The sequence below is a fragment of the Myxine glutinosa genome, chromosome 1 (assembly GCF_964187855.1).
Source record: "Myxine glutinosa chromosome 1, kmMyxGlut1.1, whole genome shotgun sequence".
Taxonomy (NCBI): Eukaryota; Metazoa; Chordata; class Myxini; order Myxiniformes; family Myxinidae; genus Myxine; species Myxine glutinosa.
In genome coordinates, this window is record NC_136261.1 from 377,185,804 (window position 1) to 377,199,319 (window position 13,516).

Below are 13,516 nucleotides of genomic sequence, written 5' to 3' on the forward strand. Positions count from 1 at the left end.
GCCCTCTAAAAGATGGCGGAAGTGGCGAACGGCCAGGTAAAGGCCGAGGAGCTCGCGGTCGAAAGCGCTATACTTGCGCTCGGTAGGCCGTAGCTGCCGGCTGAAGAAGGCCAGCGGTTGCCAAGCCCCGTTCACTCACTGTTCATGCACGGCGCCCACCGCGTAGTCGGAAGCGTCCGTGGTGAGGGCGATGGGTGTGTCGAGCGCCGGGTGCGCCAGCATGGTCGCGTCGGCGAGGGCCAGCTTAGCGCCCGTGAACGCCTCATCCATCTCTTTGGTCCAGGCGACGTCGTGCTTGCCCGGCTTGCCCCGGAGGGCTTCATACAGGGGGCGCATGAGTTGGGCGGCGCGAGGCACGAACCGGTGGTAGAAATTTACCATCCCCAAAAATTCCTGTCGGGCTTTGATGGAGCGGGGGTGCAGGAAACTTTTGACTGCCTCTACCTTGGTAGGCAGTGGGACAGCCCCACGCTTCGTGATGCGGTGCCCCAGGAAGTCGACGGCCATTACGCCAAACTGGCATTTCGCCGGGTTGATGATGAGGCCATGCTGGCTGAGGCGCTCAAAAAGCGTGCGCAGGTGGATGAGGTTCTCTGCCCGGGAAGTGCTGGCGACGAGAATGTCGTCCAAGTAGACAAAAAGGAAGGTGAGGTCGCACAGCTCGCTGTGCATCAGCCGCTGGAAGGCCTGGGCCGCGTTCTTAAGGCCGAACGGCATGCGAAGGAACTCGAAGTGGCCAAAAGGTGTAATTACCGCCGTCTTCCACACGTCGGCCAGCCGAACGGGTGCCTGGTGGTAGCCCCGAATGAGGTCGACCTTGGAAAAGATCACCCGCCCCGCCAAACGGGCGGAAAGATCCTGTATGTGTGGTATCGGGTACCGGTCGGGGGTGGTGGCGTCGTTGAGGCGGCGGTAATCGCCGCAGGGTCGCCATCCACCACCCAGTTTGGGCACGATGTGCAGGGGTGAGGCCCACGTGATATTCGAGCGCTGCACAATGCCCAATTGCTCCAGCGCATCGAAATCCGCCTTCCCCACGGCGAGTTTGGTCGGGTCGAGGCGACGAGCCCTGGCGTAGACCGGTGGACCTGTGGTCGGGATGTGGTGTTCGACGCCGTGTTTGACGGTGATGGCCGAAAACGTCGGCTGCGTGAGAGCGGGAAACTCGGCGAACAGGCGGGTGAAATTGTCCGCGGCCGGGACCGTGCAGGCTAGCTTGGTTGGTGCAGAGCCGCTCAATGAGCAAGCAAGCGAGCTGAAGGTCTCCGCATTGATGAGCCGACGCCGTTTGACGTCCACCAAAAGCCCATGCGCGCACAGAAAATCTGCACCCAGCAAGGCCATGGGCACATTCGCCGTGATGAAGTCCCACCTGAAGCGCTGGCCCCCGAAGCAGAATGCGACGCTGCGCAAACCGAAGGTGTGGATGGAGCAGCCGTTTGCGGCGACCAAGGTGGGGCTGCAAAGCGCGGCCTGTTTGTCCTGCACCGAGGCGGGTATCACGCTCAGCTGAGCGCCGGTGTCGCACAAAAAACGCCGCCCAGACGCTGTGTCTGTAATAAACAGAAGGCTGCCTGAATGGCTGACGCTCATAGCAGGCAGCGAGCGCCGGCCTGGTCATTTCCCGACCTGCCGAAAGTGCACGGTGAGCGGCACATTCTGGCCTTCTGCCCGAACCTGGCATGGTAGTAGCACATGGTCCACTCTGGTGGAGGCTCCGGCGGTCGCGTCGGGTTCGGTCGACGGGGCGTCGCGGCGGCCGCTGCCGCCAGTGGCACTAACTCGGCCGGTGGTGGCGCCGGTCGTGGCCCAGGCGTTGCCTCGGTCGGCCCAGGGTTCCAGGCGGCCACTCCGACATGTCGCCTGGCCGAGAAATATTTATCGGCCTCCTTGGCCAGGGCGCGAGGGTCCATGATGGGCGAATTAACCAAAGCTAATCGTACCTGCCCGGGTAGCTGCCGGAGGATCAGCTCGCGGAAGAGGAAATCCAGGCTGTGGTCACCGAGTAGAGCAAGCATGTGGTCCATGCGTTTGGATGGACGGGCCTCACCCAGCTCCGGGAGGTCGAGCAGTTGTCGCGCGCGTTCGGTCTCCGTGAGTCCAAACGCACCGAGGAGTAGGCCTTTGAGCGCGCCATATTTGTCGGCATTCGGTGGGTTCTGTAGGAAGCTCAGGACCTGGGCAGCAGTGGAGGCGTTGAGCGCGGAGACCACATGGTGGTAGCACGTCGTGTCCTCCGTAATGTTCCGCAGGGCGAATTGAGAATCCGCTTGGGCGAACCAGACGGCCGCGTGCGATTCCCAAAAGCCAGGGAGCTTCAAAGCTACAGATGACTCCATCGCCATGTTCTTGAAAAGGGGTCACCAATTGTGGAGCTATGCTCGCACAATAAAGCCGGACAAAATGGACGACACCAGGAACGAAGTTTCACTGAGCTATTTATTTTAGCTCAACTCGAAAGAACTCAAAAGCACTGAATAGCCCGTTAACACGGGTGGCAATTTATATCAAAAGTTCACCACACAAAAGCCACGCCTCTTAGGCGGGGCGTGGTATGCAAATTAGTCAGCTACGCCTCTCGACGGGGCGTGGTATGCAAATCGAGAGTCCGCCTGGGCAAGGCAAGTCCGGACACGTCCGGGCGAGTCCGGGCACATAACCGCCCGCCGGTTACGTCATCGGCCGGTGCAAGGTGATTGTGTCATGCTTCCGGGCACCGCTACACTGCGTTTGAATCCCGTTGAATTAACGCCTGGTGGAGTTGATTCAGCCTGTCATCCTTCTGAGGTTGGCAAAAATGAGTACCAGATAACTGGTTGGAGAGACGCATTGCATCAGCGGCAGTCGCACCCACCGAAAAATGATGCAACCAGCAGCCGGGTGGCTGCACACGAACCACTCATCTTGTTGTTCATAATAGGCCTAATCTTCTTCAGACGACATATTTCCGAGGTGCCGATATCAATGGCAATGATTCGTTCGGCGACCATCCGACTGAGTTTTACTTCCTGTGACATCCTTTGGTATTATAATTCTAATAGTTTGAAAGGATTCCACGAAAACTACGTAAAACGACATTTATTTACAAAATAATAGGACCGGGGTAGGCGTGGCTCTGACGGTCGTTCAGCTTGATGGAGGCGGGGCCACTAGACACATTTGCCTCAGTGTCGGCGTTGTGCATGATAATGTGGAATCAAATGATATCAGCACAAATATAATGCCTCAGAAATGCCTTGTTTTTCAGTGTTACATTGATGAAAATAAAATAATAGCTGCACACCGGCACCGCACACGGCACACGTGATCACGAACCTTCCAGTCACGCGTCAAGTCAAAAGCGAACCACGTGATCAATAACCATCTCGAGTCACGGTTTCTCGGCGGCAGATTCGCTACGTCGGCGCATCACTGATGCTGTCTCATTGAACAGGCTGAACAAGGGATCAACTCGAACTCTGAATTGAATAAATATTTGAATTGACATTTCGTGTTCCTTTCATCTTTGTTTTGGCATACTGCATTGACTGGACTGGTCAATGGTCAACTAATTGATATTTAAATATAAAGATCCGAGTTTCCTAACTCGATCAAACCTGAATCTTGCTGTGCCCGTGCTCAGATAAAAAAGCGTGTCACGTGTACAGTGTGTTTGACTAACGTCTTTCTGATGATTTAAGTGACTATTTTTGTCTGGTGACAATCCACTCAAGTATTACTGAGGTCTTCTGATTTCGCAGAACCAGGATTTGGATACTACAGATAAATACTTATATCTTGTCTTGATAAAGTTCTTCAATGAGGTTAATTTTACAAAACTATTATCAGAGTGTGTGCTGGCACTTTCGACTCTACGTAATAACGTCGGGATGACGCGGATAAAAAATTGTTGGCCCCACCCACTGATACAAAACGAAAGTTGGAGTATGTTTTCGTACTCTCATAGTAGTTTGTTGAGGATACTTGCAGTTCGAGTGTATAATAAGTTTTGTTGACACTTCAAGTAAACAAAACAGTAAAAACCACGAGAGTGTCTTTCACGTCCAGCCATTCATAAATTCCTTTCGAAAGGCTCCGGCCCTCCCCTCTGTTCTCACCCTATTGGTTCGAGGGAAACCACAACAGTTATTTGGGGCATTTCTAAGTGCAGTTCATTGTGTGGCCTGAGGCTGGATTAAGACATTACTCTTTGAGAAACGAGCAATAAGACAGAGCTGCAAGATACAGTCAGGCTTACGTAAAACAATATAGGAACACATGTACAGTGTTTGACATTGCTGATTAAGATACACTGCCAGTCTAAAGTTTTAGAACATCTCAATTTTTCCAGTTTTTATTGAAATTTACGCAGTTTTATGTCTCAATGTACTCTCAAATTAAGCATAGAACAAATAAACAATTGGAGACAAAAAAGGAAATCATAGAATCGTTTTGTTTCACAAAATTTAATTTAAATTTTTGACTCAGCAAAGTAGCCACCTTTTGCAGATATAACCGCTGAACACACTCGTGGCAACCTTTCTCCAATGGAAATCAAATATTGTTTGGGAAGTTTTTCCCAACACTGTTGCAGAAGTTCCCACAAATGTGTTGCACTTGTAGGTTGCTTTGCTTTCACCCTTCTGTCCAATTCATCCCAAACCAGCTTGATGGGGTTTGTCTGAAGACTGTGCTGGACATTCCATGATTTGAGGCCTACCCTCTTGTTCTTTTCCTCGAAAATAGTTTTGACATAGCCTGGAGGTGTGTTTCGGGTCATTATCTTGCTGTGGGATGAACCCCTGACCAAACTCGGCGTATACCAGAGGGTATTGCATGGCGCTGCAAAATGCTGTGGTGGCTCTTTTGGTTCAGGGTGCCAGTCACTCTGTGCAAGTCGCTGACTCTGGATCGAGCAAAAGAAGCCCAGGCCATCATGCTTCCTCCTCCATGTTTGACAGTTGGTGTGACACACTGAGGAACCATCCTTTCGCCCACTCGACGGCGTACAAAAACCCTGTGTGATGAACCAAAGATTTAAAGTTTTGATTTATCGGTCCATAAGACCTTCTTCCAGTCTTCAGTAGTCCACTGGCGGTGCCTCATGGCCCAGGCAAGCCTCTTTTGCTTATTTTGCCATCTTAGCAATGGCTTTCTTACTGCCACTTGACCTGTCAAACCTGCAGCTCGAAGTCTTCTCTTCACAGTTGAAACTGAGACTTGCTTACTTCGACCAGTGTTAAGCTGTGCTTGAAGCTGTTGTCCTGTGAGCCACCTATCACACAAGCTGTTGACTCTCAGAAACTTGTCTTCTGATTCTGTTGTGGCTTTGGGTCTGCCAGACCTCTTCCTGGCAGAGTTTCCTCCAGTTTCCAATATACTACTCCCTGCAGTGCAATATTGTCCAAATAATGCTTCGGAGGGTGTAATAACAGTCTGTTTCAACACTGCTTTTATACAGACAGGGGGTTTGTAATCAAGTAATCAGCAGAGGTTGGGACACCTGTAGGAATTGTTTGCATAAACTTTCAAGGCTTAATTTACTTACATTGCTGCAGAGCAGCTGTAAGTTGTTAACCCATTATTTTGAAGAAGGCCTTTTTTTACAATATAACTGTGCAATTTACATTATTTTCCCGTTTTTGCTAACCTAAACTTTTTTAAACCTCGAGCAGTTTACGGTTTACCTTTGTACCATTTCAGGTTATTCACTGGATATTAAACTGCGTAAATTTCAATAAAAACTGGAAAAATTGAGGTGTTCTAAAACGTTTGACCGATAGTGTATCTTGACACTTTTGCTCCAAGATTGGGCACCAAACCATTGTGTTATTCCACATTGTAAAAAATAACAGAAACAAGCGAATTAAAAAAGCCCACAGAATCTTGTTTTTCACAGTCTGAGAGTCCTTTAGGTGCTTTTATGCAAACTCCAAGCGGGCTTTCATGTGTCTTTCACTGAGGAGAGGCTTCCGTCTGGCCACTCTGCCATAAAGCAGTGATGGTTGTCCTTCTGGAAGTTTCTCCCATCTCCACACAGGATCTCTGCAGCTCAGCCAAAGTGATCATCGGGTTCTTGGTCACCTCTCTGACCAAGGCCATTCTCCCCCAATTGCTCAGTTTGGCCAGGCGGCCAGCTCTAGGAAGAGTCCTGGTTGTTCCAATTTTTTTTTTTTTTTTTTTTTTTGTATACGGAATCGAGGCTCGTGAAAGAGCTAACATTTACTTCACAAACAAATCATACAGCCAAACAAAATATATAAAAAGAGGGAGCGGAAGACAAGATGGGGAGAGAAGGGGAAGCACACAAACACAACATTTGAGAGCAGGGAGATGTGTGGAAGGGAGAGGGCTTGGGGGGAGGAGGCGTGGGAAGGGGAGGGGGAGGGAGAAGTGTAAAACACAAGGACACCAAGGTCTTCCAGGACAGAAGTTGGTATTTCAAAAAAGTGGAATTTGGGGAGAAATTAGTGGGGGTAGAAAAGATCAAGGTTTTGGATGGGGGAAGATAAGAGATGGTGGTGAACAGCTGTTTTAAAGACCTGGAGGGTGGAGTGGGATTGAAGAGAGTGAGGGAGTTTGTTCCAGAGGTGGGAGAAAAGAGGAATGAAGGAGTGAAGGTGAGCAGAGAGTCTTGATTTTGGCAGTTTAACCATAAGAGGGTTGCAGGCAGATCTTGTGCGACCTGTAGGAATATTTGCGGGACAGAGCCCAGAGAGAGCTGGGGGGGCAAGGCCAGAGAGGAATCGGTAGAAGACGGAAAGACCACCAACCTGCCTGCGGTGAGTGAGTGAGAGGCCCTTGGAGTTAGCTTCATCGCGGGAGATTCCAATGATTCTGAATGCTTTGGTTTCAACAGCGTGAAGACGAGCTAGGTGTGAGGCAGGAGCACCAGCCCAGAGGGGGGAGCAGTATTCCATTGAGCTGCGGATGAAAGCCTTTGTATGTGGTGAGGAGCTCAGATGTGCCAAGGAAGGACTTCGCACGACGGAGGATGCCCAGTCGGCGACTGGCTTTGGAGGCCAGATTTGAAATGTGGTTTTTCCAGGAAAGATCATGGCAGATAGTGAGACCCAAAAGCTTGAGTGACAGAACTTCTTGGAGAGGATTATTCAGAAAGTGGATGGGAGGGTTGTCCAGTCAGTCTTTTCGGAGTGACATCGTAAGAGTATGAGATTTGTCAGGATTGAAAGACATGTTCCACTTGTTTGTCCAGTCTGTGATTTTGTCCAGGTCTGCAGAGAGTGAGGAGGCTGCAGACTGCCGATCTGAGGGATGAAGAATGGAGCGACAGAGAGTAGAGTCATCAGCAAAGAGATAGAGAGGATTTTCAAGAGAGTCAGAGAGATCATTGATGAAGACCAGAAAAAGCACAGGGCCCAGAACACTGCCTTGGGGAACTGCAGCCTGAACAGGAAGCGGAGATGAGAGAAACCCATTCAGGGCCACACGTTGACTACGAGTTGAGAGGACGTCCGCCAGCCATGCGTGGAGATTTCCATGGATACCAAAAGAGGAGAGTTTGGTGAGCAGAGCGGGGTGCCAGACTGTATCGAAGGCACGTGATATGTCGAGGGAGACTGCTCTAATTTCCTGTTTGGCATTGAGGACCTCCATCCATTGTTGTGAAAGCAGAAGCTGCATGTCCAGAGTAGAGTGTCCACGTCTGGAACCAAATTGATGATCAGAGATCAAGCCATTGGAGAAGAGGAAAGATTTCATATCTGAAGCAATGATGGATTAAATAAGCAATGATAAGCAACTTCTTTCATTTAAGAATTATGGAGGCCACTGTGCTCTTGGGAACCTTCAATGCAGCAGAAATTTATTTGTGGGCTTCCCCAGATCTGTGCCTCGACACAATCCTGTCTCTGAGCTGTGCAGACAGTTCCTCCGACCTCATGGCTTGGTTTTTGCTCTGATATGCATTGTCAGCTGTGAGACCTTATATAGACAGGTGTGTGCCTTGCCAAATCATGTCCAATCAATTGAATTTACCACAGGTGGACTCCAATCAAGGTGTAGAAACATCTCAAAGATGATCAAGAGAAATGGGAGGCACCTGAGCTAAATTTCAAGTGTCATAGCAAGGGGTCTGAATACTTATGTCAATGTGATATTTCAGGTTTTTCTTTTTAATAAATTTGCAAAACTTTCTAAAATCCTGTTTTCTCTTTGTCTTTATGGGGTATTGAGTGTAGATTGATGAGTGAAAAAATGAATTTAAACAATTTCAGCATAAGACTGCAACATAACAAAATGTGAAAAAAGTGAAAGGGTCTGAATACTTTCTGAATGCACTGTAGTAAGCTCCGATGTAATTTCAGGGACTTCTTGCAACTTCAGTTGTCTTTCCTACTTTCTTTTTTTGTCAACTTCGAGTGACCAATCACAAATGTAGATAATTATATAATGTTGTTATTAGAGATGTCCTTGCAGTTTGTAAAAAGTTGATGATCATGTACTGAGAACTGATCAGGTACTGAGATCATGTACTGTTGATGATCATGTACTGTATTCAGGCTGCTACTTTGTAGAGTCTCCGTATGTGGCTACACTACAAGAGTAATCAAGTAATGTTGTAACCAGTGGAGTGTTTGTCGAAGCTTGAAGCAATAATTGATTAAGTGTAAATGAGGCAGTGATGTAAGGATTGCCTGTTTACTGAGAATGGCCAAAGAGATGTTGATCTTCACAAGCACATGATCAGATGAAAATGCATTCTTTGTTTGAAATTAGTTTCGGTGTTGCATTATCTGTTTGAAATTTCTTTATATTTTGTCGTTGATGATTTTGTGGAAAATTTTTCAAAAGTGTACTTTCAAAAAACAAGAAAGCTGTAACTATGTTTAACATATAAACCAAGTAAGAGAGAAAAGAAACAAGTGTATCAGAATGAATAAAAAAGGGAAACAAAATCAAAGGAAAGGGAACGAATTACAGTCAAGAAAGTGGGAATTTTGAAAGATCATGGAAAAAGAGAAAAACCAAAGAAGGACAATGAATTTCCTCGTTAATATCATTCTTTTCAATCCCTTCACCCTCCATGTCCCATTTCCCTTCATTTCACTTACAAAGTCTTCTCAACCTGCTCTGGTCCAGCTCAGACATTTGGAGCTCCACTGGCTCTGTTGAAAGAAGGAAAGATAAAGCAACATCACAATCAATGTGGACACCCTGCTGTTTATTTATACAGTAAATATTTTTTGCTTTAAGGAACAATTTATAAACATGAACAGATTTGAACAATGTGTGAATGCGAACGAGGCCTTCCCCGCATGTGCTGTGTGTGCATTTTCAGGGACTTGCTTCTGCCCATCAGGGCACTTTTAACCTGCCGCTGCTAGGGAGAAGTGTGTAACTCAAACAGTCTTTTTAAACATGATTTTCAGCATTTAATCGAGTGGCAAATCATAAATGATTAACCACAATTGTTTTGCTCCTGGATGAAAATCAGACTCCTGGAAAAATAGGAAATACGAGAAATATCTGTGGATGACACTGAGAGGTGTTTAGTTCAGTTCATTTCCTGTTAATACAGGATGACCCCAAAAAACCTCCCACATTTCAAAGGTAAATGAAAAAAAGGTTAAAGATAATCAAGATTTTATTTGTACACATGAAACTTCATTCAATACAGTTTTTATTCATCATGTTTTAAAGATGACATCCTCCAAATGGTGGCCGTCATTGTCTATACACGCTTGGAGGCGATTTCTGAAGGCTGCCATGGCTCGACGGGTCATGTCGGGTGGAACAGCGGCTATCTCCTGCTGAATAGCAACCTTAAGGGCTTCAAGAGTTGGGGTCGATGAGTATACACTCGTGATTTAAGGTAGCCCCACAGAAAAAAATCACAAGGGGCGAGGTCAGGGGAACGGGCCGGCCACCCAACATCACCATGCAACGAGATCACCCGATCCGGAAACATTTCCCTCAGCACTTGCAATGATCTTCGAGCTGTGTGTGCCGTAGCTCCATCTTGCTGAAACCATACATCGAGTTCTTCAAGCTCTAGGTGTTCGAGTTGTGGCCTTAGAAAGTTTTCGAGCATATCAATGTAACGGTCAGAAGTTACGGTAACAGTTACACCACCCTCTTCAAAGAAATAAGGACCCACGATGCCAACATCGGCAACAGCGCACCACACAGTCACTCGACCGGAGTGCAACGGTCTTTCGTGTAGCATGCGAGGGTTGTCTTCAGAGCAATAGCGAAAATTTTATTTGTTTACAGAGCCACTCAAATGAGAATGAGCTTCGTCACTACACAAGAGAACAGCATCTTCCGGAACACGTTGCAGAATGTTCTCGCATAACTCCTTGCGGCTTATGCAGTCTCTCGCATTGAGTTCTTGCACAACCGTCATGTTGTATGGGTGGAAGTGGAAGTCTTTGTGTAAGATTCTCCTTGCAGTTTCCCGGGATATCCCTACAGCTAAAGCATGCTTCCGCGCAGAACATCTCGGAGACTGCACAACAGATCGCCTCAATGCTTCAATATTCTCAGGCGTACGAGCGCTCCTCGGTCGACAAGGTGATTTTCTTTTTAAAGCTGAGCCTGTTGCCCTGAAATTCTCAACCCACTGCAAGATGGTTTTCCGATCTGGAACGTTTTGGTTCCGTGGAATACTGAAACGTCTTTGAAAGGCCCTCTGCACGGCGATCACGGAACGGTTGTTTGTGAAGAATGCTTCGACAGCGAACGCACGATGTGCTCCCGCCCACGCCATGTTGGCAACTGAGGAAGGTTCGGGTTGGGCTACCAACAGACCCTAGCACCGCCCCTCCCGCCTCACTACTGCCAGTGCTACAGCCTTTCGAAATGTGGGAGGTTTTTTAGGGTCACCCTGTACATGTACAAGCAAGCTGTGGATACACACAACAACACACACACACACACACACACACACACACACACACACACACACACACACACACACACACACAATTACACACGGATGCCTCACCTTCAAGCAATAAATGCAAAAATCAAGTATAATTTATCTTGCCCCGTCCCCCTGGAAACAGGAAAAAGGAAACAAAGAAAATATATTTATACCAGCCCTCACAGCTCCAAAATCTCGTTTGGTCTTTTCCTCTATGAAGCAGGTTCTAATCAAGGATTTGCCTGTACTTGGCTCCATTCAATGTTCCCTCTGTCCTTACAAGTCTCCCAGTCCCTGCCACTGAAAAGCATCCCCACAGCATGATGCTGCCACCACCGTATTTCACAGTGGGGATGGTGTCAGATGGGTGATGAGCTGTGCTCTGTTTCCGCCAGAAATAACGCTTTGCATTCAGGCCCAAGAGTTCAATTGTCGTCTCATCAGACCACAGAATATTTTACCTCACTCGCAGAGTCTTTCACGTATCTTTTTGCAAATTCCAGGCTTGCTGTCATGTGCATTTTTCTCAGGAGTGGCTTTGTCTGGCTTCACAAATCCAGCGATAAAGCCTAGATTTGTGAAGTGCTGCAGACTCTTATCCTTCCAGCAGGTTCTCCCATCTCAGCCAAGGAACTCTCGTTCTGTCACAGTGGTTATTGTTGTTATTGTTCACCTGGGTTATTGTTCACCTTCCTTGACCAAGGTGCTTCTTGCCCGGTTGCTCAATTTGGTCGGACAGAACTTTCAACATTCTAGAAATTGCTTGATACCCCTCCTCAGATCTACGCCTCCTCACAATTCTATGTCAGTTATATGGACAGTTCCTTGGACTTTATGGTAGTTTCTTCTCTGACATGCACTGTCAACTGTGGGACCTTGTATAGAAAGGTGTGTTTCTTTCTAATATCATTTCCAATCAATTGAGCTCCATTAGCTGTTTGAAACGTGCCATGTTTGTTTTTTAATTTAACAATTTTTTGTCAATGCACTAATTGTATTTTATAAATTTTTATCTTGTAAACAATCTTTGATTGAAAATTATGAATATGTATGCATGTGCAATTCAGCCATTCGCTGCCAGACATGCTTTCGACAAACCATTTTGATTGATTGATTGAATTTGCCATAGTGGACTCCAATTAAGTTGAACATCCATCTTGAGGATGATCAAACGAAATTGGAAGCACCTCACCTCAATTTGGAGTGTCGCTCAAGACATTTCAGCTTTTCATTTTTCATTATTTTGTAAAAGGAAATTCTAAAAAAAATTATTACACATTATGGGGGTATTATGTGTAGATCAGTGACCAAAAAATCTACATTTTATCCATTTTAAATTCAGGCCGTAACACAACAAAATGTGAAAAAGTCAAGGGATGTGAAATACTTTCTGAAGGTACTGTACGGTATCCTTTAAGGTGCCCCAAACACCGCTAAAGTGCCCCAACAGATTATGTCCTTTAGAAATTTGTGTCTGAGAGGAGGACAATGATCTTTGTGATTTATATACTTTTCCCTTTTCTATTATCCTTCCTGGATCTCTCGCATCTCATGTTCCCCAAAGAATTATTCCCCTTACAAAATAGCACATTTTTGTCACTCACTCATTATATTCTTCAGAAAGTTCTCATGGAGTTCAATTAATGAGCCCAGATTCTTCTCCTCCTTGGAGAAGTCCAACACTGTGGGTTGTGCCATCTTCAGAGATTGAAAATGTGACACCGACTCGAGCCTTGGTATGAAAAGGAAAAACTTCAGGAAGGTCAGGGGGTCATTGGAGGAGAAAAAGGTTTGTAAAATGATATTATAAAAGCCTCAAATATGCAAGATATCGATAAAAGTGTGGTTGAAATAGAATGATAGATGGAATTTATATTTGCGCCAATCTTTCGATGAGAATCTATAATTCAGCGAATATATGAAAAGGAGAATGGGTAAAACGAATGGACTTGATAAACTTTTATTTTCTTCATGTTCTCTCATATAATATGGATTCAGGTTACATTATATAACAAGGATCATCAAATGAGAACGAGTTGCGACATTTTTGGGAATTACATATTTTTGGAAGAAGTAGAAAATAAAATATATCTGGAGATGAATGAAAATGGATGATGGTTCTGAAGAAGGAACAGAGATAGGGAAAAAAGCATGATGATGTGTCAAACAATGTGATGGACACCATCACAGTCTTACCTTTTTATGACATCCTTATAACCCTGAAAAGGAAGAAAACAGTGAATTACCTCAAGACTTCTTCGTTAATGAATGCCCTCTTCATAAATGTAAATAATGCACACTGTTGAATGTGCAAATGTAATCGTTAAATTATTTTTCATTTTACAGGCTGTATAATGTACCCCCTTGAAGATAACAACACAACAAGTACAGATACATTCAAAGTACACCGCCCCCATTCCAAATAAATATATATCCTCCAGCGCGGCATTGCCGGGGCACCTCCGGCGCATGGCAATACCGCCGTGCAGCTCAGAGAGACTATATTGGGAGGGAGAGGTGTACAATAACTGATTGATTAATTGCGTATCTAAAATCAATAAAGACTATTCATACAATATTATCTTAATCAATTGGCTAATAGCATAAGTAATCCACCAGTGCTTGATCCGAAGCTGTAAATTTTTTAAA

General features: G+C 46.1%; 1 protein-coding gene across 1 annotated transcript in view; it reads right to left on the minus strand.

Annotated features, from left to right (window-relative positions):
- The window catches only part of LOC137415350 (E3 ubiquitin-protein ligase TRIM7-like), a 43,973-nt gene that overhangs the window by 7,161 nt on the left and 23,296 nt on the right, over nucleotides 1-13,516 (minus strand). The window contains exons 5-7 of the mRNA XM_078770201.1: nucleotides 13,064-13,086; nucleotides 12,472-12,599; nucleotides 9,054-9,107 (exon numbers count right to left, since the gene is read on the minus strand). Coding sequence (XP_078626327.1) covers nucleotides 9,054-9,107; nucleotides 12,472-12,599; nucleotides 13,064-13,086 — 205 coding nt within the window. The remainder of the gene's footprint in view (nucleotides 1-9,053; nucleotides 9,108-12,471; nucleotides 12,600-13,063; nucleotides 13,087-13,516) is intronic.